Source organism: Phasianus colchicus, chromosome 9 (assembly GCF_987193195.1).
Source record: "Phasianus colchicus chromosome 9, bPhaCol1.hap1.1, whole genome shotgun sequence".
Classification (NCBI taxonomy): Eukaryota; Metazoa; Chordata; class Aves; order Galliformes; family Phasianidae; genus Phasianus; species Phasianus colchicus.
The window spans coordinates 29,965,470-29,993,320 of record NC_143444.1 but is presented as its reverse complement, the minus strand read 5'-3'; the positions used below and the strand labels follow the sequence as shown (position 1 = coordinate 29,993,320).

The 27,851-nt window shown below is 42.5% G+C and overlaps 2 protein-coding genes across 4 annotated transcripts; one reads left to right on the top strand and one right to left on the bottom strand.

Moving 5' to 3' along the window:
- Positions 1 to 15: 15 nt before the first annotated feature.
- On the top strand, positions 16 to 21,716 carry TM2D1 (TM2 domain containing 1). Of its 3 annotated transcripts, XR_016469385.1 has the most exons (8): positions 16 to 255; positions 862 to 931; positions 2,554 to 2,662; positions 6,822 to 6,913; positions 10,253 to 10,326; positions 11,493 to 11,611; positions 17,559 to 17,721; positions 18,062 to 21,716. XR_016469385.1 is itself a non-coding variant. In XM_090146798.1 (7 exons), exons 1-6 carry the CDS (start codon positions 109 to 111, stop codon positions 11,601 to 11,603), a joined length of 603 nt encoding a protein of 200 aa, XP_090002924.1. In that variant the 5' UTR covers positions 16 to 108; the 3' UTR covers positions 11,604 to 11,611; positions 17,559 to 17,787. The 3 variants fall into 3 exon arrangements, 2 of the variants coding, with proteins under 2 accessions (XP_090002924.1, XP_090002925.1); XM_090146798.1 differs by lacking the exon at positions 18,062 to 21,716 and having other exon boundaries at positions 17,559 to 17,787; XM_090146799.1 differs by lacking the exons at positions 17,559 to 17,721; positions 18,062 to 21,716 and adding an exon at positions 12,933 to 14,283.
- LOC116235406 (uncharacterized) lies at positions 14,381 to 24,089 on the bottom strand. Its single transcript, XM_090146800.1, has 4 exons — positions 24,021 to 24,089; positions 16,170 to 16,398; positions 15,942 to 16,055; positions 14,381 to 15,839 (listed from the first exon to the last, which is right to left on the bottom strand). Exons 1-4 carry the CDS (start codon positions 24,034 to 24,036, stop codon positions 15,833 to 15,835), a joined length of 366 nt encoding a protein of 121 aa, XP_090002926.1. The 5' UTR covers positions 24,037 to 24,089; the 3' UTR covers positions 14,381 to 15,832.
- Positions 24,090 to 27,851: the final 3,762 nt, after the last annotated feature.

The following is a 27,851-nucleotide window of genomic DNA, read 5'->3' as shown; positions in this document are numbered from 1 at the left end:
AAACCTAGCCTCAGCTCCCCCCGTTCCGTCCCGCCCGAAGGCATTGCTTCACCCCGCAGCGGACCCGCTCCTCCCCGCGGGTCAGCTGACGGCCGCCGCTCTTCCATCATGGCCGCCCGGCTGCCGGCTGGCCCGGGGCGGCGGGGAGGCGAGCTGGAGGCCCTGTTCCTGCTTCTCCTGTGGTTCGCAGCCGCGGACGCAGCGGCGAGCCCGGAGCCGCCGCCTAAGTGCGAGGAGCTGCGGCTGGGGCAATATCCTGAGCGCGGGCGGGGCGCGTTGCCATGGCGATGGGCCGGGGCTGCCCGGGGTGAGGGGCGGACGGGAGCGGGGTCAGAGCAACCCTGCAGCCCCGGAGGAAGGGGTGGGAGGGAGCCGTGTGCTGGGCCACGCTTTTATCTGGGGCTGGTGTGGTGTGTGGCCACGAGCAGGGTCGGGCTGTTTGTTTTTCAACGAAAAAATCCTATTGGATGAGGGATCCCTGTCCTCCCTACCTTCTTATTTTTATTGTCGGGACAGTCAGCCCAGTGCTTCAGTTTGAAGCTACTCTGTACTGAAATAAGGCAGGAAATGAGGTCGGGGTGCTGCCCCAGCGCAGAGGCTGTGACAGATAAATGTTGTGGTTCCCTCGGGTCGTGCTGACTGCAGTGCTAATTAACGCGCAGCTTATGCAATATAGCGGTGTATTAAATTGGATTAGCAGATTTGCAGCATGGTGATGTGCTGTTCCTGTTGGGGGGATGGGGAGGAAGGGAAGCTGACATCAAGGTAGATCTTAAGTCCTCGGAGGTGAGGAATAAATGAGCGTTAAACCTGTTGGAGTGTTTGATATGAAAAATGTTTTCCTCAGCTGCCTGAACATATATGTGTGATGAGCCTAAAATAGACAACAGCACACAGGAACCAATGAATTGCACAAATCACACGGCGTATGGTAAGGATTTCTAACGTATATTGATGGTAATTGCATTTTCCCAGGGAAGTACTCAATTCAGACATTTGTGTACCTGCTAGCTGAGATTCTAAAACATGGGATCAGTAATGTCATTAGTATGAAAGCTTACACATTTGCATACACTGGATGCTTTACTGAAAGAATTACTCTGATCGGGGCGTTTGTGAGGTTTCTAATAAATTTCTTCAAAGTATGTTATATCCTGCAGGCTCCATTCTCCACTCCTGTGATAAGAACAAACCATCCCTGTCATACTCTGTTTTGCACATGCTTATTAGAAGAACTGACAGAACAGGCTCAAAATCTTCAAAATTTCTTTTAAGGAAAGATGGTGCCCTCCGTCATCGAGATTTTTTGGTGCCATGAGGCTCTGTTTTGAAAGCAGTTACATTTATTTTGATGTTCTTTGGCGTACAACAGAAACATGCTGAAATTGGTCCCTTAGTTTATTTCATATGTGTTCCTGATGATAAACAGCCAGTCAGTGAGCTGAATGTTCTGCAGTTTGATCAGATTGGTAGTTGTGTCTAACCGATTACCATATTACTGCATTTAATACACCATATGTTTTCTTCAGAGTGGGGAAAGTTGTAAAATTAATTAACATGTTCTTTTCTATATCTGTATAGAATTTTTACAGATACAGCAGGCTTGGTTGTCCCCATAGTATCTCAGTCACTTCCTCTTACAGTATTATCTGTGTAATAAAAAGTTAGTCATATAGCTCATCTTTGAAGCACTACTAAAGTCTATAAACATTTCTGGGTTTCATCATCCAAACCAATAGGGGTTTAATTCAAAGCATCCAAACTGTACTTAATTTTTTGGGATGCAATATGAGTAGATAATAAAAAATAATTAAAAAAAAATCTAAATCCTTGTCTTCTTGCCTTTATTGGAAAATCCAGAAAGAAATGTTGAACCTGGCTAGCAGTTCTGTTGCAACTAATCAGTAGGACTTGCAAGTACTGAAAGATGATAGAATGTGTGTAAAGGACTGGACTTTTTTTTCTTTTAAAACAACTCACTAAAACACTGAAGGGTGTCAAATATTCCGGTAATACATTGCAGACTTTTAGCAGATGTCATTTTCTGCTGTGCCTTCGGCTCTTTTATAAGTCGAGTCTCGGCTTAGAATAATGGAATAATTTGGGTTGAAAGAGACCTTGGGAAGTCATACAGTCCCACCTCCAGCTCAGAGCACGATTGGCAATGAGTTCAGAGAAGGCTGCTCAGGACTCTGTCCACTCAGATCTTGGAAACCTCTAAGGATGGTGATTACACCATCTCTCTGGGCAGCTTGTTCCAACATTTGACTGTTCTCATGATTCTTTTTCTCTATTAGATCTCCCATTGTCTTCTAATGAAGCAAAAATGGAAATGGCAACAGAATTGGCAGCAATTAGGTTTCTGTAGTTTATTTTATGTTGTGCAAAAAGACAAGTTGGTCATAGGTCTTGCTTTAAAAAAGTTTTTTACATAACATGTCTGTGTGTGCTCTGTATCAAAGCTGTTGTACAGTGGAATTTTGTGTCTTGCCAGAAAAATTCCACAATACCCAGTCAGTAACTGCTTAATCTCAAATATTTTTTTGTCCTCAGTTCAGTGCCTGCCAGCACCAAATATTACTTGCAGAGATTACCTTGGCATAGAAAAAGTCTTTACTGGACAGGAAGTTGGATTTTACAAGCCTATTGCATGCCGTAATGTGTAAGTACACCATCATTTTTTGTAATATTTTGCCTGTTTTACATTGAAATTTTTCTAAAACGGCACAATGCCTTGACAGATAGAAGAACATAGAATACTGTACATGTGTTGCCCAGTACTTCATCTCCAAATAAACATTATAAGTAATAAAAGGATACAACATGTGTGTTTATAAGTAAATCTGTCTTTGTGTTGGACACTTTTTGTTTGCTTATTTATGCTTGTGTCTTTGCTCTACCTTAGTACTTTCTCTGGCAGAGAAGTGCTACAAATTCTAAGGCTACATTTCACATATGCTTAAAATCAGTACAAGCTGCTGAAAGGAGCTATCTGGGGACTTTTCTCCATCCCTTTCCCTGAGGTACTCCACTGTATACTCAGTCAGGGAAGTGATCTATGTTTGAGCGTGGATCAGTTCCCCAGTCTGAGTCACAGTACAGTCACTTCAAGTCCTTGTGCCAACTGGGATGAGGCTAAATAAAGGTAAGAAAGAGTGGATGAAGGAGGGCTGGAATGTGCTACATTGCTCAGCAGCCAGTTCATGCTGATTTGAAGTGTGCCTGTAGCTTCAGCTTAGGTTGTATGACTGAATACTGGGGTGCTTTGGTCTTTCTCCAGTTCCCTGAAAATTTCTTTTAGAGGAATTGCTCTCTAATTTTGAATAACCTTTGTGTTTAATCAAGTCTTGCATGTTATTTAAGAGCCTGCTTCTGAAACTTGAAAATGGTGGACCTAGTATTTTTTCTGAAACACGCTGTGAGCAACAGAAAGCTCTGGACACCAATAAATGTTCCAACTGGCCAGTGCTAATGATCAGCGAACACCTGTCAGCACCATTTGTTTCTCTTTTTTTTTTGTTATTACATTCACACAGGAATCTTATTCTTTTGTCCAGCTCTGAAATCTGTGAAAGTTACAACTCCAGTTGCAATGTTTGCTGTGTGTTCACAGGGTTAGGGTTAGAATTTAACCCTGGTGTTGCTGTAGTAGGCAGATAACTCTAATGTGGTACTGCTCAGTAATTTGCCTAACTCAGAAGAACAGCTCTGCCTCTTAGTTTCATAAATATTTTCTCTGTATATAGTCTTCTCAACAGTCAGAGCTCAGCAAATTGTAGAAAACATATTATTAAATCTAATCAAATTTAAATGCTAGCAAAATAGACTTCAGTCACGTTTTTGTCCAGAAGCAATTGTGTTTCAGTCCCATCTGCAATGTGGACTGAGAATAAGATGAACTACACTCACTTAATAAAATTGTTTTTGCTTTTTTTTTTAAAGGCAATCTATGTAGGCAGGAAATATGTTGTTCTTCTGATGGCTGTCACTTTACAGTGACTGTTGTTTGTAATAAAATAATCAATGGTCAAACTACGAAAACAACTGGCTGTGGCTTTTCCAATCCTGTGATTGTATGACAGACATGTAAGAGGACCCTGTGTGGGCTTGCTGGAAACTCTAAGAACTTCAGCTGTAAATGTTGGAAGAGTTAAATAGGCATGCCCTTGGTAAAGCTTCCAAACCAGGTAAAATTGGCAGCAAGATTAATATGGCCATCCTTCATAGGTATGTTTGTTTAAAAAGTCTAATTATTTCTCATTATACCAACCTTTTATAAAGTATTTTTACCTAAGTCTTAGAAACGTTATTTTAAGCAGAATTCTCCAGCTTGATATTACAACAACACACTTTCACTTTCTGCTGCTTTTTGGAGATTTTCCAACATCTTATCTGAGATGTGATGAAAACTGGCTGTCTTCTGGCACAAATAACCGCACATCATTTAACCAGAAAATTGGTTTGAGAAGGCATTTTCTTATAGCAGGATTGTCCTAGTGTGGGGACAGCAGGTTAATTCCTGTCCCTGGCTTTTGGAAGGGGCAGATGAGCATGCTGTCCTTAGCCAAAACCCTAATTTAGCAGCAGTTCTGAGATCCTGTTCTTTTCAAGCAAGACCATGAGTCTGTTTCAAGAGGATGTGTTCAAATTCAGTTGCTCCTAGTATTTGTTCATGGAAAAGCTTGTAATTACTAATCATGTTGCTATAGCAAAGAAGTGGGAGCTGTGATTGATTTGATTTGGTTTTAATTTAATGTTTTGGAGGTAGATTTTTGCCAAATTCTAGAATTCCCCAAATTGGCACTCTATCATATATTGCAATTAATATGTTCAAGCCCTGCTTACTCAAAATATGTATTGCTCAAGTATTAGCATTTCAAGCAAGAAGCCCCTAGAACAGTAGGCTGTGCAAGTCCTGAAGCTTAGTGTGGGCAGGCCTTCCAGCAGTGCTAAGGGGTGCTGAAAGAGCACAGAAAACACTGTCACATATAGCAGCACCATGTGTAGTATCAACTGGTACGAAGAGCAGGAAAATAAGTTTTTACAAAGAAACTGGGAGAAACATACAGAGAAAGACTGAATAAGCCAATAAGTAAGAAAAATTGGAAAAGCAACTGAAAAGGAATTGCATTCTTACCCAGTTGCAGAAATTGCTTTAGATTAACAGGAAGTTTCATTTTCTTACTTGCTGCATTAGTCTTCAGCACATATTTTTATCTGAGAGAATGAATAAGAAAGGATACACAAGAGTGGATGCACCCTTGTTAACAGCATTTACATGCTTCCACTTCCTAGTAGATTTCTTCTGCCCTTAATTTTGTTGCTGAGGTGCAGATTGTTCTCCTGTTCTCCTGTTCAAAGCGTCTCAATGCAGCGTTGATGCTAAGTTTGCTTCGTTACTCTTTCTGATCAGAAGCATCTAAAACTGTGTTCCCACCTTTTATGCAGGAGTTCTATGGTGTCCTTGGATGACTTCTTGATGCATCTCAGTTGATAAACATTTTCCAAGTTTACCTCAACTTTTAAGTAAAACAATTAGTGTTCTTTACAGTGGAAACAAGACAGTTCTAAAGATGGACACTTACATTACATTAGGTTGCAAAAATGCCCGGTATGTCCTATGTTGCTAATAAGCACTAAATAACAAATATTGAGGTAAGAGTCATCGTTTAATCACTTAATGTTGCCATTAAGTTTTAAAGTCGGTAAATCTAGATAATAAGCAAAAATGTAGATCTTTATTTGGCATTGAAAGTGCTTAATAAAGGTGCTTGGACCATTCTCAGCTATTGCCTTTTGTGAAACTCTTATGTTTTATTCAACTGTCAACCAAGAGTTTAATTTGAGCTTATTAAGTAATTGCTGGCACATATTAATGCACATATCAGAACAGTAAATTGTTGATTTTTTTAGAGTCCTAATTACATTTGGGTTTCTGCTCTTTTCAGAGGGTAGCTTTTCGCCAGTGCAGCAAAGGATGGTTTTAGTACTGATAGCCGTACATTTCTAGCTTGCCTATTAGCATAAAGTTCACATCAGCAGTGACTGAAAATTGCAAATGGTTCGGTGGCCACATCACTCCAGCTGTGGGCAAGAACGGTGCCAATTAGTGTAGATCTCAGGAAGGCTGTTGTATCTGTGTGTTTGGTGTGACTGGCCATGGGATGCATAGCTTGAAGGTGTCTGTCTGCCACTGACATCCTCGTACCATTCACAGTTCTTTTCATTTGTGAGAGTGCGTGCCATTTTCTGCCCTTAGTGTGCAGTACGTGGATAGCTACACGTCTTATCCTTTTTGTTGAATCCTTCCTGTGGCTTCTTGGGCCAGTGGCCATGGTTCATTTCTCCTTCAGATCTCATTGCAATTACTGTCTCTGCTGACATCTCACCTGTCTACCCCGTTCCTCTCTATTTGGCTGGATGTGAGGCTAATGCCTACAGACAGTGTGCGTACACCTCTTAGCTTTCCGGTGTTGTCTCAATAGGGCTGACCTATTAGAAAATGCTCTGTAAAACTGGGAATGTATCAGCAACTGAATTATGTCTTTCTTGACAAGAAATGATGATTTAGTTCCAGAATAACGATCATAAGAATCAGTATTCTGCAAGAGTATTCTAGAATTGGGAAAGCTGAGGTTGCTTTATGGAAGATGTCTGTGAAGTTTGAAAGCTTAATATCAATTCTGTCTCTGTTAATTTAAGATAAATAACAAATCTGACTTGAATTATTTTAAACGAAGCAGCAAATGAGTCACTACTTTAATTTTCAAAAACAGGAGTGCATATATTTTGCAGTCTACATTTCTTGTTTCTTTTGGCAGTAATGGATACTCTTACAAAGTGGCAGTGGCTCTGTCCTTATTTCTTGGATGGTTGGGAGCAGATAGATTTTATCTAGGCTATCCTGCCTTAGGTAAGTTTATTTCTTATTTTTACTTTGAGGTTAAGCTTATTGTAATGGCTGAGTTGTTTGTGTGAATATATATTTTGAATAAAAAGTGCTGACTGTCATAGTTTTGGTATTTACATCTAGAATCTTCATTTTCAAATAAGATCAAATCCTGGATTATTATGCCTCTGCTTCCTATCCTATTGGAGTCAGTGATGACAAATGGATATATAGCTGTCCAGCAGATAAAACCTTCCCAAGAAACATGATTATTGCCATTTGTTCTGCTTTACGTTGGTATTTAACTCTGCATTCTCTGTCAGCCAGTGAAACAGGAGTGGTTTTGGCTGATGTGCCAGCTACTTAAATGGTGCTTTGTTTTAACAGGTAAATAGGGGACAAACTTTATGGTAAACCTGGGGTTTGGGGATGTAGAATTTATTCTGGCAAGTGCTATTGCCAAGATAGTGCATGGTATTAATAACAGTTCTGCAGAAGCTGTGACCTTTAATAGGAACTACCTCTTCTTACAGCTTTTAGGACCTGATTCCCAGGGAGATGGTGCCAGTGGCTTTTAAATAATGTGGAGACCTTAGTATGTTAGAACTACTTCTGTTATCTTGGATTTTCTCTGTTTCTGAGCCAGACAAATGGAGTAAATTTAAGTCTAGATAGCATGGAGCAATGAATTGAAAAGGCTGAACATGTTACTGTCCTTTCAGCTGGGAGTTTTGAGTTTCTGCCCATCAAATAGAAATCCTTGTTTTGTTTTTTTTTTTTTTTCTTCTGGTTAATCTCGTGTTCACATCTGTGTCTTTTTTCCTTGAGATTCCATAATTAGCTCTGATTTTGTCCATCTGTTTCATAAAAAGATATTCTGGGAGTTGTTCAGGTGCACATTTTTGTTATATCATTAGATTTGGAATAATAATCTGCAGTATTTATTTTGCAATATATTGCAGTGCAGTAGATGGAAATACTCTGTTCCTATATAGGAGTTCTGTATGGCTCCTGCTTACTAATCCCACAGGAATATACTGTAGCCAGTACTCAAAGTTAAAAGACTTAAAATTAAACTCCTCTATAGACAAAAATTTGTCTTTTAAAAGCCAAACAAGAAAAAAATCAAGAGTAGAAACGAAAAATAAAATCAATAAATTGGACTCCTTCATGGTGGCAAATTATTTTTTAGGGCATCCATACCTTGGTGAAAATGATAAAGAAAGGGATTAGCGTTTAAATATTTTGTGCAAACATCATGAGGAGTGTAAACTTGCCTTTTTCCCCCTCCACTTATCTTAAAGAGAGCACAAATACAAACAAGCTACTGGATATGAAGAAACTAGGAAGGCAACTCTTCCTCTCCCACACACTATGAACTAAACCTAAGACTGCTGTTTTTACCCCTGTGCTTTGGAGCAGGTTATTTTCTCAGTGTGACCTGCTTGTGGGCAGGAAAAAAAAATCGACTTTACCCTGCACTCCAGAAACATGTGCCACATTCAGAAATAGTACTTCTGCATCCAGTAACGTAACACTGGGTGGCTCATCAGGATGCAGACAGTTCCTTGAGTGAACTGGAGCCACTGCTGGAACTGGCGTGGTGAGGGAGCTGCTGGGCTCCTAAAAGGTGAGCTGGTGGCGAGCTCTGGGACTGCAGCTGGAGAAAAATGGCATAATGAGTGTTTCAAAGAAATATTTTCAGTGGTGACCACACTTGAGGTAGTAATGGAGTATATGTGGTCACCAAGGATTTGATAGTATTTAGTCATGTTAACCGCTCTTTCCTAAGGCTAGTTATTTTTTTTTGGTGGCTCTGTCCCTTCTGTTTTGTTACGTAATGTTTGCACTGATACCAGGCAAACCATATCTGACCACAGCAAATCTCACCCGTCAGTTTCTGGGGATGAGTTGTTCTAGACTGAGTTTTTGCACGTTTAAGTGGCACAACTTCAGCTGTAATATGCGTATGGGCTTTTCTTTTAATCAGCTGAAAGACCGTCTTGCTATTCATCCTCTTGGTCATTAGATGTATTTTCTCTGTTCTCTCTGGCTACGCTGTCATTCCATGGAATGATGATAAACCGTCTCACTAGAGTTTATAAATCAGCTCTTTTCATCTTGTCAGCGATGGTTGCTGTCTCCAGACCGAGAGATGCTCTTCCCACAGTGTGCAAGCCGCTACTCCCCCACCCTTCTCCATGTGTAGCCACAGAAACAGGGCACGGGGGAGAGGAGGTGGTGTGCTGGGCAGATTGCTGCTTCCAAGGGAGAGGGGAGCTCGGAGGAGGAGGCAGAGGTCAGGAGACCTTCAGGCGTCAGACTGAGAGCTGGCTGGGGAAAACTGGTGTGTTTTCTCACTGTCAGGCATTAGCAGCACAGCACGACTTGTTGCTGGGCAAGAAGTGCCACAAGATACTACCCTGGGTGCTGTTATCAGCATGCTTGTTCCTTGTCTCAGAAGCATACTGGTCCCTGGATGTACAGTGAGGACATGCTTTTAGTGTTTTCTCTGAGCAGCATGGCCCATAACTAACATAAGTGCAGCAGAGATGTATTCTTCTTCATACTGCCTGTTCCTGGCTAAAGAAACAAATGTCTTCTTATTCTCAGAATAATTTAGACGTTTGCTTAGCGCAGCAACTATCAACTTGTAATATCTATAGCACTCTTCGTATTATATTGATTGTACAAGAAACTACTGATATTAAAAAAAAGTAAAGAAAATTAAGTCAATCGTGCTCCGAACACATTTTCCAAAAGTTGTCTGCCTTTCAATCATTTATTTGCTAGTTGCTATTCCCATATATTTTCTATGAATCTTTCATTTATTTGTATAAAAACCCCCACCCTTTTTGGAATACTGATTAAAAAGAAGTGTTTCTATATGTGTACATGTATATATATTCAAAATAAATGCATATTTCAGCAAAACTACAGAAGTGATACTAAAACGATTTTATGAAGTAGCATGTTCTGTAAGTCAAATCATTACATGCTCCAACTCACAATAGAAAGTCTCCCTCTGTTCAATTCATAAGTAGATTTTGTAGCCCAAGTTGGGATTTTCTTCTCTCTGTTTGCAAATAAATGAAATTTTCCAGTATCTTGATTATCAACTTTTGACTTGTTTAAGAATATATAGCAGTTTAAAAGAACGTTACTTTAATCTTTCAAGTGCATGCAGGATGCATGTTCAGATGGTATTTCCCCTGATAATTAAAGATATTTGACTTCAGTTCTGTTTCTAAATATATATATAATATATATATAGTGGAAAGTTGGGGTGTGATGCAACCAGCAGCATACAGACTTCCTAAACTCTGGCTTCAAGCGATGTTAAATTTTATTTTCTTTTTTTAGGTTTGTTAAAGTTCTGCACTGTAGGATTTTGTGGAATTGGTAGCTTAATTGATTTCATACTTATTTCAATGCAGGTAAGTCAGTGCTTTCAAAACAAGATACAAATCTCAATTTTTGATTACTAATTCCTTGTTAGCATTTTAACCTTAAAAACTGTTGTGTATTGAAAAATCAAGGCATTTCTCGTGGCTCTGTTTACAGCTTGATATTGCAGAACACAGGCGCAAAAGATATTTATTGTTTGTATTAAAATGAGAAAATGAAATGTCTTTAAATACTCATAAAGAATAGCTCGGATTCTGTAGCACCATAAAATCAGTGTGTCAGAATCTCTGAGCTCTTTTTGTGACACCTGGAGGTGTCCTGGTGTTCCCAGAGTCCTGAAGCTCTGCATTTACATTGCTTTGTTACCTGGGATGTTTAGGCAGCATGCACTTGAGAAGACATTGCCCATTTCTTCCTGCCTCTTCAAACTTAAGACCCACATCACCAGAGAGCTGTTGCTGTAGGATTCCTGATGGTTAAATCCCCAGCTGGGGTGACATCTTGTGACATCATAAAATTGCCAAATTGTCTTATTTTACAGTGCATCCATTGAGCACAAATTATGCATTGCCTATTGTGAACTCAAAATACACTGAGGATATAGAAATTATTTTTATGGGTGAATAGAAAAATGTTTAACTTTTAAAGTACGTGTATCCTCAATTTCCTTTCTTTACTATCAGTGTGTTTTGCCTCATGGCTTACAGACACACTGAGAGTATCTTTCATCTCTCCTTATTCATCTCCCTGGTGACTCTCCATCAGTTTAGCATTTCCAGAACAAAAACACCGTGATCTTCTCTCCGTCTCTCTGTTGCTTACCTGTGCAGTATTTCAAATGCTCTTGTCATCAGCCTAATTCTCTCCTACCTGCCTGCCTTTGTTCAAGAAAAGTGGTTTGGGACCCACTCATTTGTAAGCCTGATTTTGTGACTCGAATCCTCATCAGCTTAACCTAGCAGCAGTGCCCAGCTATGTAATTTGGTTGATTAGAAGCCCCAGGGAAATGTTCCTCCTGAGACAGCGCTCACTAAAATAGTTAAACTACGGCATAACTTCAAAATAAATCTAGTTTCTGTTTGGGTAATTAAGCATGACTAATTTTATGATGGGAAAATTAGCAATAATTGAGACATTAGCACAAAGCGTATATTTCACTTTATATTGAAAAGTCTTGGTTTTTTTTCTCTTGTAGATTGTTGGACCTTCTGATGGCTCTAGTTACATTATAGATTATTATGGAGCAAGGCTCACACGGCTCACTATTACCAACACAACGTTCAGGAAAATGCAGACCTACCCTTAACCCTGGCAGTAAGTGTCACATGCAGAAGTGTGCTTTAGTTTTACAGATGGATCTAGTTGTCCACTGGAATTACTGATGACTTATTAATTACACTTCATCAGAACTGATTAGACACACGTTGAACAAAGATGATAAAATATGAAAATTCATCAAGTGAATGAGTTTACCACGAAGGAGCCAGGTTTCTTTGACTGCTCTGTTTCTGTGAGCACATACTTTGTGGTGAGGTTGTACAGTTATGAAATAAGCAGACTTTTGTAATTTGCACCAATGTTATTCTGTACCTCAGTATAATTTACTGGGTTGAAGGGAGGGAAGGAGGTAGTTCTGCAGAACTGCGTTGGTCTTCTGAAAGACCAACTGAAACCAATGTGAGTTTTAGCATGGATGGGCCAGAAAGGCACTTGGGTCTGTCTTCAGAACTGTGTGCATCACAGTTTGGAAACGAACCAAAACCACAGAAATGGCCTTTCTTTCTATCCTGTTAGGTAAAGTCCAGGTGGCCCTGAAACTTGCTGGCATAGCATGTGAAATCCTTTTAATTGAAACAATTCTGTAAAGTTTGAAGACAAATCTGGGGCAAGCTGTACAATCTGATCAATGCTAATCAGCAGTAGAAACGTGTCTACTTAAAAAATAGTACTATGGCTGACAAAATAGAAAGGTGACCATTGGGGTGCACCAAGGTTAGAATACCATATAGGTGTTATGGTTATTCTGATTTTTTTTTTAACTTATTTTTCCCCCCTCCCTTGCAACTACCTATAGTAAAATACATACTTCCTTTTTTTCCTGAAAAGAAACTTATGCATCTGTTTTACAGATACAGAATGTCCAGAAAGTGAATTCTTTGTTTGAATAAAGCCCTTAGAAGGTTCTTCTTTTTAATCAGTTGTGTTTCTATGAAATAAATCCTGTGTCCTTCAAAGCATTTTGACCAAATTCTTTAGGATAGCCAAGATTTACGTGAATGTTTCTTCAAAGAAAAGTATATACACAGAGACAGAAAACGTGTCAAAAGAATCTTGATGCTATTTGACCAATTTTAAACATCCCCTTCACCTTCTTATGAAAACCAGCAGTAACTGAATGACACATCCACGCTATATAAACTTCAGTGTAGATTTCCTTCAATAATTTGGGCTATCCTTTTGCTTTTCAGATGATACTTTCAAAAAGTTATTAGTGTCTGTAACCAGTATTTTACAAAAATTAGATGCCTGAATTGATTTTTAAATGCACAATTGTTAGTCTCTTTTAAACCTACAGTAAGACTTGGTGCACAGGAAGCTTTGTAAAATAAAAATCCTGTTTTGCTTTCCAAATCAGGGAAACCTGACGTATGATGTAATGAGAATCAACCACACACGACACTTTGTACTTAACATTAATTCTTTCCTATGAAAAGACATAATTTTGGAATACTTGCTAACGCACTCTACTTATGGGTTCAAAGAGAGAAGAATACTCCATTAATTTTGTTCACCTGCCTGGTATTTGTCGCATCTCTCTTTTGTCTTTCACCGAATTCTCTTTATGCATGTCAGCTTTGGTTTCTGAAATGAACACTTTCAAAACCAGACAGGAAGTGGATGGAAAATAAATGCTTGAATCAAATAAAATCCCATGGCTCGTATCATCCTGTGACTTGTCTGCTTTTTGTTTTCTAACGCTGCAGCTGATAGTATAGCTCCGAAAATAGCACAATATTATGTGCAATTCAATTTGAAAAAAAAAAAAAAAGATCTCAGGGAACTCGTCTCACAAGATTTCATTTTAAAATGGATCTCCATATGTACGAGTAGCAGAGGGCTTGACTTAGTGACTGCAGCAGTCCATCTTGTGCTTCATTATCTTTAAAAGAATGCCGGGACCATTTTGTGTGAATCAGATGAAAATATGATTAGTTAAGAGGTCTGTCAGATAGATTGTTACTCCCAGAAATAAAGTGGTCAGCAGAGAGAAAGATCGGTTATTCTAAGTTAACTTACAGCGTTTCTGTAGAAACAGAAGATTTATCCAGAACCAACCCAGAGAATAAAAAAAGCCACTGTAGGATTCTTTCATCCCAATCTTCCATTTGTGATGTCTCACAATACCTCCCGAGTTCTCAGGACTGCACTGTTTTGTCATAGCAGCAAGAAAGAAGGATGACCGGATAGAACGGCATTTTGAGCATTAGCACAAGGTTTTTCTCTTCTCTTTAGATGGCATTCCACCTCATGCTCTTCCCAAACTAACAACTTTCCACTTCTTCCATAACCCTCTCCATTTTCTGCAACGTGTTGTAAAAATTAATGTCACAGATGACATAACCTTTGCAGCTTGTATAGGACATGACTGAAATTATGTTATGTATCTGAACACAGTTGCTTAGTTGCACAGCTAAAGTTTAGAGAGGGTTAACTGAGTAAGTAGATAAGTACTGCAGGGCCAGTACAGAGTTAGTGAGGTCTTTGTTTTCATCTTGTAATTGTCAGATACGGCACGTTTACCATAAGGACTGTGAAAAGTGTGATGCAAGATGTAAAGCTGTCCCACTGTGTTAATAATAAATTGGCTACGGTAATATTTACCAAAACGTCTGTCCTATGATGATTTTCTGTGTTGCTGTCTGCTTTAGCATTCACCTGTCAATCAACTTGTCCATCTTAGCGTTTCTGTAGTTCTGATGGCTCCTACTGCACTGGAATTATCTTCTCTCTTGGTTGTAGTTTTTTCTCAAAAATAGTTGAAAAGCAATAAAAGCAATTAAACAATATACTGTGTCATCTTCCTGCCTTGTTTCCAGAAAAATGATATGTTTGCCTTGGAGATGCTCAGGAGATCTTTCAAGAACCCAAAAAGACAGAAGTATTATTCTGTATCTTAGGCATAAAAAAAAAAAAAGAGTTTAAAAAAAGAATTTGAAGTGCCTCACATTTGAAAGCCTATACAAAGTGAAGATGCTGCAAGCCAGGAACTAAATAATTGAATCAAGATCTTTCCAGAGTAAAAGGGCAGTTCAGTCATTGCAAAAAGGACTTTTTTTTCCTCCCTAATCTACATTTTCTGCAGTATGCTTAACCATGATGTGGAAGGGCATAGGAACATTTGGCTTTGGACACACTGCCTTCACTCACACAGTACAAGTGGCTGCACTTAAGCGTGCTCACAAAATTCTTCAATTGCTGTGGATTGTGTTTGTTCTATGACACCAACCTGCATATCTTTCACCTGGGTAGAGAGCACATTTTCAAGAGGCTATTTGAGAAGTTCTCTGACTAGTTATCCCTCCAGCCATTTAAATCAAGACCATGCTACAACAACTTCTTGTGACAGCATGTTGTTATCTTAACTGTTTCCCTCTCTACCACCACCCACCGCTTACTACATGAAGATATCACTTCTGCCTTCAGGACGTGATAGCACCTTAAATGTTAGGGTTTATTATGTTTCCAAAGATGGATTACCAGTGTGTCTGCCAGTAAAACTTCTCAGCTCCACAGGAAAGTCTTTGTGTTTGAAATGCTCCGTTAGAATTTTTTTGGAGAACATCTGTTGTCACCCCATCAAGAATTGTTTCCTTTGTTCCTCAGGAGTATATTCAGTTATATTTGCTTACACAGCGATGTCTATTCAGTCTCCTCGCATCCCTTCTCAGAGTTGTGTTTTTTTTTTTTTTATTTTTAGATTCATTAGGTGTTTAGTCCATTTCTGCATTGAGAGCCATCCCTGCTGCTTGCTGTGCAGTTTTCAAACCAGTTTCCTCTAGAAAATGATGATGAATGCAGTAACGTTGGGTTGGGGCTTAAGTGCCCCATTGGGGAAAGGGCATGGTTTCACTAGCAGCCATACACTTCCATTGCCTACAGGACCGTCACCAATTGTGTGATTGCCTTTTACTTCACTGATACATGAGATAAAGTCTTTCAAACTGAGGGTAGTCTCATCTCTAACTGCTTTGTCATTTTCGTCATTATAGAAGGTCACCATGTAGCTTCTTTAAAAGAATGCATTTTAATTCATTTAAATAATGTTTTTTAACCAGCTACTACTTTCCAGGTTCAAACTTTTTCAACCTCAACCAAGAGGTGAAATATGAGAGATTGGTTAGTTTGCTTCTTCTGCACTTACTGCCTGAATCTGGGGAGAAAAGTCTTACTCAGGTATTTTGCTGGGCTGAACTTTGATCAAGACTCCTCCAGCTTGCTTCCTCTCAATTCATCTGTGTTATTCAGAGAGCCTTTCTAATCTCTGTGAAGTATACGAGAAAATTTCTTAAGCACTGAGGGTGTAAATGGCTGATAATTGATACAGGACTACAAAATCCTACGTGTGGCAACTTAATTTTCTCACCTCAAAGCTGCTTTTCTTTGTCCACACATCAGCTGTTCGTTGATCTGTTGGCTGGTCTGGGACATCCTTCCACAAGTTCTCAAGAAGCTCCACGAGGAGTTGGACTCTTCAGAGCTGAATCAAAACCATAGAAATAGCACGGCATCAGGTTAGGGAATCTTTTATCTGTATGAAGCAAAGACACACTGGGGAGGAATCAATGTCTCAACAAGGGTGTTGTAGGCTTACTTTTGGCAGAAAGTATGTCTGAAATTTAAAATCGTGTTGTCTCTTTGCCTTCTGCTTCCTGAAGGTGGAGCCAAACCCCCTATCAGATCTCCAAATCTCCTGAAGATTTTCTTTACCGTACAGCAAAGACAGCACTCCTGTGTTTTTCCTTGTTCAACAGAGAAAACTGGAAGGAGGATGTGAGGATTGCAGCTGGCCAAGAAGCGTTTTGGTCTCTCTAGACCTAAGGCTGTAGCAAAGGAAAAGAGAGGAAATATAAAAATACAGGGGCATTCTCAGTGCTGTTTGCAGCGTGGTGATGAAGATGTAGTTCCAGAAACTTCCAAGAAAACAAACTGTTTTAGAAATACAACTTTCCTCAAATATGTGCACCTTGCTTTTCCCAGGATTTCTGATTCTTTGTGGTTCATTATGTCTCAACCATACTCATACTCTGATAATTCTCCATTATACATGTGAATGGCTGCTTTCAAGACTGCAGTGCTCTCTGAGAAGCGCACTTCTTGGGCTCTGCAGATGCGTATGACACAGCAGAATTCTAGGCCATATAAAAATTATCAAGATCAGTTTCCATTACTGTAATTACTATATAAATCCTATCTTTAAGAGGCTTAGAACAGGCCTCTTTAACCTTGATTTGAGCTGAGACCCAGACCGAGTTTGATAAGTTGAACACTGAATTCTTCCCCCCCCCACCTTTTTTTTTTTTTTATCCTTTCTCTGCAGCATCATAACTTAGTCGAGAGTGGAAGGGGGAGGGAGAAGGGTTCCAATGCATCCTCCTGCACTCTGTCTCAGACAGGGTGCTTGTAGTTGTGCAGTATACCTGTCCCCAGCCAATAGCATGGCTGAATGAAATGTTACCTCCGAAAAGTACCTTGGAACCCATGGCTGCTTTTCTTACACAGCTGTACTGCAGAGCAGGAGTGCAAGATGTCTTGGAGGCAGATGATCCACAGAGTGCAGTCAGAAGCTCTTGGGTAAAGCGTGTGATCTTATCCTCTTTGGAGGTCTCTTGCTTTATGCCATTTGCACCAGCTCAGCTAAAACTGAGGTTCTGCCCGCCCTTGCTTCCCTTTTGTGTGGCCAAGATGCCCCAGGGTGGTGGAAAAGCTGTTCTGCCTCCAGCTGCCATTCAGGCCAAATTATTCAGAGCTAGGAAGTCAGCAGATAACATCTGCAGGGGCTGCGGTTACCCTGCCCTATCACTTAGGCATGCCAGGCCGTTAGGTGAGGCCAGAGAGCAGCTTTGATATGGCCATAACTCGCTCAGCATAAAGCCTAGCACAAGGTTCCTCATTGTGAACCTGTTCTGTGGTGGGTGTTTTGCCCCCAGTCAGGAGGGTAGTAGGAATTAAATTATTAATGTATTCTGTTTCCTTTACGCAGAATTTTCTTCAAAGTTCCTTGGATTTACTGTGGGGAAAAACATAGCAGGAACATGTAAGAGGAGATCACTGACTGCAAAGAACAGAGCGTTCACCTTGAGCCCGAAGAGACTGCCCGACATATGGATTGTGTTGGCAGAGGCAGGAGCCCAGGGAATGCAGAGGTGGGGGGTAATTTTTAGGGCTTTCGTTCCATGGTCCCATTGATTATAACCCTATTAAGAGGATGATGCATGCGACTTTTAAGTTATTTTGTTAACTAAGTGTAAGCAATGGATGTGTCATGCTAACAAACATAATTGCTGGTGTGTCTAATACAGTATGAAAGTACAGTATAGTGAATTTAAAAGGTTGTGGTAATCTAAGAATGTTAAAAGGGAAATGTGTGCCTGGGGGGCGTGGGGGCTGGGGAGAAAAACGACTTACTTGACATTCACTGTCTTCCTCCCAGCTCCTTCACTAAAGTAGGAACAGAATCGGAACAAAAAAATGTTTGTTTTACAGCTGTACCAAGTTACGGCGTGGACTCGTGCTCCCCCCTCCTCTCCCACTTGCATCAAGTACATCCTGTACTTTTGGCAACATGTTGACTGGATATTTAAAAGCTGTGAACTGTTCTGAAAGTTTCACATACTGGGTTATGGGCCATGTGTGTTTGATCAAAATTCAATTACTGCACTGTACCATGCTTGGAAACCTATCATCCCAAGTTATGAAGTATGACGAAATAGGCTAATCTAATTGGTTCAGTATGGGAGCAGTATCAACCAAGCTTGTTATGATAAATAGCTTCCTGTGTTAAAGGTTCTCTAGAGCTTAAGTATCTTGGCTCACCTCCCTCTACAAAATAAGAATAGTGTTCCCTGGGAACAGTTACATCACTGTCCCTCCTCTACATTCACAATTAAAGGTTTGTGGATATTTTTTTTTTCATCTTGCTGTTCCTTGAATAGATAAACTGCAGCCATCTATCCCATTCCCCACTTCCATCTCATTCTCCTTCCCTCAGGTTAGGTCACTCTGTGCTTGCTGTGAGTCTACATGTTCTGTTGCAGGGGTGGCAAGCTTGGCCAGGATGCCACATCCCTCCTTGGGGCTGGGGATCTTATGCTGGGGTGTCAATATATGTGACGTGCACATTCATATGAAGGCTTGGAATTTTGGTGTCAAGTTAAAGGTGGAGGCACTTCAATCTTTCTAAGCATCTAATAAAAGAACTTTGTTTAGCAAAGTTCATGCCTGTGGATGTACTGTTATTTTCTTAAAACTGGAATTTCAGTTCATCAGTAACTAACACAAATCCGGTCTGCAAGTGCTGGATTATGGCTAGGAAAAGACTATGTTCTAAGCCTGGATTTGTAGGCACTAAATTTGTCACTAAGACAATGAACTGTCTCCCACGAGATGATAGCAGCTTCATGATTTTATCTGGCCCATCCTTGGCCAGCAGTACTTAGCTGGGATTTTAATGTCACAGGAACAGACAGTGTCGAGGGAAAAAAACATGGAAAAGTGGCTCCTAATGCTCTGGCTGTCCAATTTTTTCCTTCCTGAGCCACACCCCTGCATGTGTCTTCTAATTCAGAAATCCCCCTCAGGCAAAATAATTGTGCAATGACCATTTTACAAAGGCACAATATGGGCCCGCTCTTGCAAGTGCCTCTAACTTCGTGGAAATTTCTCCCAAGAATAAAGTTATTCACATACTTAAGAGCTGATAGAATGAATCCTTATGTAAGTGAGTCTTCGTATTAGCCCCAAGACTGCCTAATACCTGGATTAAGCCTGTACGGTGATTAATGCCTGTTTACTATATCTGTTATCCCGCTGCATTTTGCTCTTCAGCCTTGATTAAGCCCTTTGCTTTACCATTTAAAACGTCCTGCTTAACCTTCTGCTTACAAACGCACATAGTGCTGAGCTCTGCATTTTTAACTAGCACAAGTTCTACCATAAATAATAGCATTTAATTTTAAAGTGCAGCAGCCACAGTCACCACTTGATCAAATGACAAAGAACAGCAACAGCAAACCAGAGAGCGCGGAATTTTTCACAACAAATATCTGCATTCACGTAAGAGAAAAAAAATGCACCTTCCTGCTTCTGATTAGCACTTTCTGTGCAGTCCTTTATCGCGTATGTTTATTAAAAAAATATTATCAAGAATCTAAACACTGACTCTCTGTGATTTCCCCAAACATCTTTTGAAGGAGATAAACTAGATTAATCTCTCTTTACAAAGTTCCCACAAGCAAGCTCACAGACACAGTAGCTTTACCTTCAAAAATAGAATGTGACTGTAGGCACTTATGCTAATCTCTTTTTTGGCAAATCAGCTTTTTTGTATTGAATCTTGCTTGATTGAATAGTACTGGAGCTGCCAGAGTAAATGCTATTATCAATGTACAGTAATTAAGGAAATAGTCCTTGTCACTCCAACAGTGTCCAGGCAGTGCCTTCTGTAATAAATGATAAAGAAATCTCCTCAAGGTGTAGATAGAGGAGCAAGGGTGCTCTTGACGTGCAGCAAAGCCATATGATGTTGAGTTGCAGGTAATGGGGAACCCATAAATGCCCATGGAGCTCATGTTAAATGCATGTTTGGCACTAAGCATCTAAGTAGCTTCTCGGCACTAAAACACGTAATTGTTTAATTTGTCGTGTAATTTCCTGACTCAGGGCAGTCGAGCATCTCTCAGTCCCCACCCTTAAAATATGTGCGAGAGGGAGCGGGGGGAGACCCTTCCATCAGTCAGAACTTCAAAGATCCTCTCCCCCTTCGGGCAGCAGCCTGCACAAATGATAAACCTTGCTGTAAGATCAGCAGAGCTGGGCTCTGCCAAATCCATTTGGGGAGAGAATCTCAGTGAAAAGAACTTGTCATTCCTTCCCCCACCCTTCCGTTTCACTTGAAACTTTGCAGCCCAGAAGTGCTTTGGTGGATCGCAGCTCCAGCAGCACCGAGGGGAGAGATTCCCCAAGGAGAGAGGAAAAAAAAAAACCTCTCGACATCTTCTGTGTTATCACATGTACCAAGACATGCAAAACACAGCAAAGTAGGGCAAATCTGAAGCAGGTATCTGATCTGCAGTGCTGGAGCTCTGAGCTGTAGCCCCACATCGAGATCAATGCAGTAAATGCTGTGGCCTGAGACATGCTGAGCTCTGCAGTTGGTAGCAAAGATCTCTGTCTGCCGAAGGTACATGCAGAAGATATGTTGCTTAATGGGCAATAAATAACAAGGGGAGGTATTTAATCAAGTGTGCTGGGAAATACTGCTCTCACAAAACGATGTGCACGTCCGAGATACAGCGAATGCTCCCAGGGTCGGATAGGAAGGGCAAAGGACTGTGAAGTGGGGCTGCTGAGCTCCATCCCCGTACGTGCGGGACTCACGCAGAAGCGTTCTGGCTGCAGTGCTCCTTTTCTCTGCAGCCTATGTCTTATCTAAACTCTGTATAAGAATTTTCATATTTCATAAATCTGTCAGTTTTGCTTGGGAGTCGGCTAGGGGGATTTTAGCATTCCCCACAACGCTCCATTTTAATGCGGTGACATTCTGAAGGCTGGGCGTCGTAACCTCTCCATTACATCTTTGACACAATGAAGTGTCTCCTAAATAAAATAATTCAGAGGGATCGATCCGGTGAACTTCAGGGTGCATCTTCCCAATTATTTTTTTTTAAAGATGGAAGCGTTTTATGCATATTGAGCATGGGCTTCGTGGGAACGGCAGGGAATGCTGAAAACGGACTCGTGATTTCAGCACGACTGTGAACTTAGCGCCGCTGTTTCCAGGCCTCTTCTCTGTTGTATGTAAAACATTAGTGTTCTACGTATTGTTCCAAAGGATTTGTTTTATAAATGCCCCCAGCTCGACCTTCAGAACTGTCTGTTTGAATCTGAGCAGAAGTGCGCTGGTCAGAATTCAAAAAATTATAGCACAGGCAGCGGGTTTTTTAATTGAGGCATGCCAAATACCAAAGGCAGATGCTTTTTCATTCTGTAGCTCCTGGATACGCATTCTACTTTTCGGTTTCAAGGACAAAGGAAACACTTATCCAATTAGATGAGGCATGAGATTGTGACATACGGGCTCTTTCCTTAAATAAAAAAATGTTGGAAAAAGATATTTGACCCTAAGTCAATAAGTGCTATTAAAATAATGAATACTCCATAAATCCAACCGTACATGCAGCTCGTATTAAGCGCTGTTCTGTTTTTGTTGCTAAGAGGACTGTGAGACTGCCTGGGATAAAGCCCCACACAAGTTTCTTGTCCAAATCACATTTTAAAGGCCTTACTTTTAAAATATGATATACAGAAGTGTAAGCCAATTAAATTGCCAGGCAGACTTCTATCTTCTCACGTTTGACATCTCTATCAAGGCAGTTAGATGATACCAAACGTGGTGCGGTTGTCAGAGCTGCTGAATTTCCCCTGCACACTCAGAATGATTCTCTTGCTCCTCTTAAAACGTTTGAACGTTTTTTTACTAGTTTTTTACTAGCAGTGTGGTTTGCCCAAGGTAGCACAGGTTTGGGTGGCATCAAGAAGGAATGGTCAATGGTTTGGATGGATCCCACCTGAAGTGTGCAAGGAGCGTCCCATGCCTTTGCGGTAAGAGAGACACACACTGAGGTCTGTGCCATTCACCCCCTTTTCACCAAGATGGTCAACAGCTCCAAAATAATTACCTCTCCCCTGAGCTTGTGCCATCCCTGGAGGTGCCCAAGGCCACGGATAGGGTCCTGAGCAGCCTGAGCTGGTGCCTGGCAGCCCTGCCCACAGCAGGGGTTGGAACATGGTGGGCTTTAACACCCCTTCCAACCCAACCATGCTGTGATTCTCTGATTCTGGTTTGAGCTTCAGTGTTTGTTATACTCTTCAGTTATTGAACTGCTGCCCAGTAATTGCTGTGAGGTTCTGATCCTCCAGAAGAGCAAGGAGCCACCTCCATTCTCAGCTTGTGGCTCATGAAGTTTGCTTTGCTGAAATTATTAAAATTCATGTCATCAAAGATGAGCAATGGACTTGAGACTCAGGTGCTGGGAATTAATGTTGCCCACTGAAATTACTGACATTGGTTTCCAATCTGTTCTTTTTCACATGGTGCTGCTTAAAGCACACCAAAAGCAAAGTATGTAATCAAACTGGGTTTAGGCTGAATGATACTGGAACAAATAGAAGTGACTGTAAAAATCACTGTTGTTCCCCTGGCCAAGTCCAGATGCCATTCTGATTTCACTCCACTTTGATTGCTGTATCTGGTCCATTGCTGCATGCCTACTGCCATAAGCTCCTGAGGAACTGTTAGCTACAGGTGACATCCAACAGAGCTCCTCACCATGATGTTCTGGTGCAATTCAGCATGCTCAGGCCCCATTCAGCCCAACTGAGGAGCAGCAAAACCCACCCAGCCCACTGCCTTTTGTCAGTCTCCTCACCCAGACAAAAGTCACCAAAACCATCTCCATGTGAGCAGCCATTGCAAGCAATTGCACCTCTCCCATGAGTCAGCCCCTCCTGCAATCACCTCCCCATTGCTTCTGGGAGAGCTTTCACAGAGCTCCCTATTTCTGCAGCTCGTTCACCCATAAAAAACAGCCAGAATACAGCGAGGTGAGGAAGAAACTCCATGAATTTTCATCACATTGGTATTTCTGGCACAATTTACATTACTTCCGTGACTATGTCCCTGATCAGTAGGAGCAATAAATACCCTGCACAAAGCTCAGATTGCAACGGATGGGAGAGGAAGCAGCATCCTGAAAGGTGTCACATTCTGGAAACCTGACCCAGGAAGTACGATCCACAATTAACAAGATGGGTAAGGGAGTTGCTGGGTCTTAGCAAAGGCCTCTGATTATCATAAAGCAAAAGCAGGTGCCAAGCAGTTCTAAAGCATCCCATGTATCATCAATGATTTTGTTGTTGATATTAAGAATTCAAAGGGTGCTATTAGCATTCTGGGCAGCAAAGGAGCAGATCTATAGCATGCCTCTCAATAAATACAGTAAACTTCTTTAGCACTTTGCAATTCACATCTGATCTCTGCTGACCTTTTTTTTTTCTCCTAATTAAACCTTTAGCTTGCAAATGAGCCATTTCCTCCTTAAAACCAGTACATGGCAAGGGAGGAAATCTTACTCACAACTTACAGGAGTGGCTGCTGACTTCACTGTCTGTCACAACTTTTTCTAACTGATTCCAACTTGAATACAACTGGACCAACAACTTTCTCCTAGGTGAACACACCTGAAACAGTGCTTAGAAGAATGAGAAATGATGGGGATTATCTGGGATGAGCGTGCAACAAAGTATTGAGCTGCTGCCCTCAAGAGATCAGAAGTACTTTGGGCCGCACCACATCCAGCTCTGCATGTCCTACCGAGTCTCCCCTTTCCAATGCACTCACTACCACACCACCAACAGAGATATTGAACAGAACCTCAGTACTCACCCTTGAGGAGCACCATGTGTCACCAGCCCTCCCCTGGGCCTACCACTGTTAGCTGTTAACCCTCAGAGAAAGCCTCTAACAACCAGCCAGCTCTGCTATAACACATTTTCCCACCCACCTGGGGCAATCAGGAGCTCATGGGATACAGCTGATGGCTCCAGCACATCTTCAGCTGGTGTTCCTCAGGGCTATGCTGTGCTGGGGGTGTGGTGGGTTGGGGGAGGGTCATGCCAAGCCACCAGTCGGACTTAAACGTAGAAGCTTCCACAAATGCCTTCACTTTGACAAAATGCTATCATTGTAGGGAATGTTTTCTCTACCAAACACTTAAAGCAGACTCCATTTTCAAGATTTTTTTTCTCCCACAAGGCACTTGGAGGCTTTTTCCATGCAAGCCCCGTCTGTGCCTGCTGGCAGCCCTGCAAGCTGCAGCTGAGTATCTCCAGCAAAGACCAAAGCATTGTCTTGATTCTAAAATGGCCCCAAAATTATGTCATTTCCACACAAGATTGAGGCCATTTCCACCCAAGAATCCCACTGAGCCACCCCAGGCCCATGCTGCTTTGCTCTTCTTCATTACTGTGTTAATGCTGCCTTAGGGATACCAGCGCTGCAGTCATTCAGCCCTGAGGAACCTGAGCAAGGAGCTGCTCCTGTCCATCATTTCACCGCACTGCACCTCTTCCCTTGGTGACCCCAAGGAGCACTGGGGGATTTTGCAGCTCCCAGAGCTGCTCTTTCCACACACCTGGGTTGTTCAGCCTTGGCAGCAGACAGACAGACAGACGGCCTGTGTCCCATACATCTGATTCATTTACAAATAAAACATCCCCAAAATGCAACTGTAAGGCTGTGAAGGAGGGGACATGCACAGTGATGTGGGATTTCTACCAGGTAAGCATCCCAGATGGGGAAATGCTGGCAGAAGAGATTTTCCCCACTCAGGCAGCACTTGGGATGGCTCAGGCATGTGGTGCTGAGGGAGCAGGGGGCTCGTGGTAAAATGTGCATGTAGGACCTTGGTGCTGTCACTCCTTTTGCATGGAGAAACCGAGGCCATTCAGCATCCCGAGGCTGCAGTGAGGGCTCCCTGTGGATGGGGTGGGACTAAAACTCCCCAGCCACAAACCTGAGGTCACCGTGTCCCCACCAGGTCCCCTTGAGAGCCCCAGTGCCCCCTGCCCAGCCCCGGACACCACGCTGCAGCGCGGCACAGCCCAGCTCATTGGCTCAGGAGGGCAAAAGCGATTAACGGGAAATCAATGGGAATAAAACGCTCCCGCCTGCCGCAGTACACAATTCACTCCTGCCGACAGCCAACCCCGCACTGCAGGGAAACGCGCCGCAGCGCCGGGCAGCGACTGGGGCCGGGGCTCCTGCAACTCTGCAGGCAAACCAAGGGCGCGAGGCTCCAGCAGCCATCCCCGCTCTTGGGCAGCCATAAAAGTTTGCAGAGGCTCCGCCGCCCCACAGCCACGTGAGCGACGTGGGGAGAGGAATATTCTCCTCCTTCCATTAGCTCCTTTCAAACGGGCTGGAAAGAAAGGAGGGGGGAAATTCCCCAGCAATATCCAGCGAAAGGACAAAATAATGAGAAAGCCATGAATCATGTTGCTTTTCTGGACTTCGATACAAAAGGCCTTGTTCTCCCCGAGAGCCGCCGGCAGCGCGCATTTGCGGCACTAAATAAAAAGTATCCTTGGGGGGAAAAAAATCTGCTGTGAAGTAATTTAATTCTGGCCGGCTAGCTGGATCAAACCCCTGTTTGCAAGAAAAGTGGTCAAAACGTGCAGCTTAATGGAATACTGGGCTGTGTAATGGTGGGTGTGGGGGTCTCTCAGTGCAGGATGCAGTGCGGGAGCTGCTGGGGGCCAATACCATATAAAACCCATAACAAATTAAAAAATGAATATTTTATTAAATGAGTAGCCAAGATGAGTTCAGGTGCAGCTTTGGGACAGGCCGAAGGACTGAATCCATGACCAGTGCTTTATGCCAAGGCCTGGTGCCATGTCTCCCAACATGGCTGGCGTTCACACAGTGTTGGTCGCTGGCGCTGCCTGGTTGCTCCCGCACATTCTCTGTCTGCAGGTCACAGAACCCAGAACCATAGGGGTTGGGAGGGACTTTTGCGCTCCTCAAGTCCAACTCCCCTACAGCAGTTCCCTACAGCAGCTGCACAGGAACACGTCCAGGTGAGTTTGGATCTCTCCAGAGAAGAAGAGTCCCCAACCATTCTGGGCAGCTGTGCTGGGGCTCTGCTGCCTCACAGTAAAGTTCTTCCTCCTGTGTGTATGGAACTTCTGTGTTCCACTTTGTGCCCATTACCCCTTGTCCTGTTGCTGGGCACCACCAAACAGAGCCTGGCCCCATCCTCCTGACTCCCACCGTTAGATATTGATCAGCATTGATAAAATCCCCCTCAGGCTCCTCCTCCCCATCGCAGGGCTCTCAGCCTGTCCCCATCAGGAGGTGCTCCAGGCCCCCACCATCTCTGCACTCTCCGCTGGGCTTTCCAGCATTTCCCTGTCTGCCCTGAACTGGGCAGCCCCGTGTTGGGTGCAGTGCTCCAGCTGTGCTCTCCCCAGGGCAGAGCAGAAGGGAGGAGCACCTCCCTCACCTGCTGGCCATGCTCACCTCAGGTCCTATTGGACTTCTTGGGCACACTGCTGCCTTGTTGTCAACCGCTGATCAACCCTTGGTCAACCATTGGTCAACTGTTGGTCAACCAGAGCATCCAGGGTTGTGGCATGGTGGTGCCAGCCCGGTGCTGACTCCTGCTGCCGCTGGCCTGCGGCAGGGCTGGGCTCTGGCCCCGCTGGCATTGGCTGCAGACAGCACCAAATGCTGCGTGTCGTTCATCTGGCACATTTTAGCTGTAATTGCAACAGCCTGAACTACCACACGTTTTTATGTGCTGATATTTCATGACATTTTATGTACATAATCTGCATATGTTATTTTTAGAAAACTTTCTCTCTGGGACAGCCTCATGTGCTCCACATCTTGTTTCCATGAGCATGTGCTGCAATTGGGAGCTTTTGGATTTTTTCCCCTTCTTCTCCCCCTGTCAGAATCATTTTCTGACTCGCAGAAGCGACACACAGAACATAATATTTTTCTTTCTTTTCACGAGCATGCTTTAAAGAGAATAATAATAATAAAAAAAAGGCGAGCTAAGCAGGCCTTGTTCCTATTTCTGTGACACCAGGGCTGAGCTCTGACCCTGGAGAAAACCCACTGGGAATCTGGGAATCAGGCTGCAGACACCAGCAGCTATCGGATGTACTGGATACAGGCTGTCTGTCTGTCTGCTGCTCTGGCTGAATAACTCAGGTGTGTGGAAAGAGCAGCTCTGGGAGCTGCAAAATCCCCCAGTGCTCCTTGGGGTCACCAAGGGAAGAGGTGCAGTGCGGTGAAATGATGGACAGGAGCAGCTCCTTGCTCAGGTTCCTCAGGGCTGAATGACTGCAGCGCTGGTATCCCTAAGGCAGCATTAACACAGTAATGAAGAAGAGCAAAGCAGCATGGGCCTGGGGTGGCTCAGTGGGATTCTTGGGTGGAAATGGCCTCAATCTTGTGTGGAAATGACATAATTTTGGGGCCATTTTAGAATCAAGACAATGCTTTGGTCTTTGCTGTCCAGGGAAGTTTTTGTGCAATAGGTAGCCCTCGTGGTGGAAAAACTCTGAAAATTACGTGTTTTATGTGTTTGGTGGAGAAAATGTTCCCTAAGATGGCATTATTTAGTCAAACTGAAGGCATTTGTGGAAGGTTGCTGTTTTAAGCACGACCGGTGGCCCAGCGAGGGAGGGGATGCCATCCAGAAGA

Bases quoted from the DNA above. Each gene is read 5' to 3' on its own strand.
- TM2D1 (XM_090146798.1), top strand. From the start codon at position 109: ATGGCCGCCCGGCTGCCGGCTGGCCCGGGGCGGCGGGGAGGCGAGCTG. The intron at 2,663-6,821 runs GTAAGTACACCA...TTCTTTTGGCAG, and splicing joins CCTATTGCATGCCGTAATGT to TAATGGATACTCTTACAAAG. The intron at 10,327-11,492 runs GTAAGTCAGTGC...TTTCTCTTGTAG, and splicing joins TCATACTTATTTCAATGCAG to ATTGTTGGACCTTCTGATGG.
- LOC116235406 (XM_090146800.1), bottom strand. The intron at 16,056-16,169 runs GTAAGCCTACAA...GTTTTGATTCAG, and splicing joins AGACATACTTTCTGCCAAAA to CTCTGAAGAGTCCAACTCCT.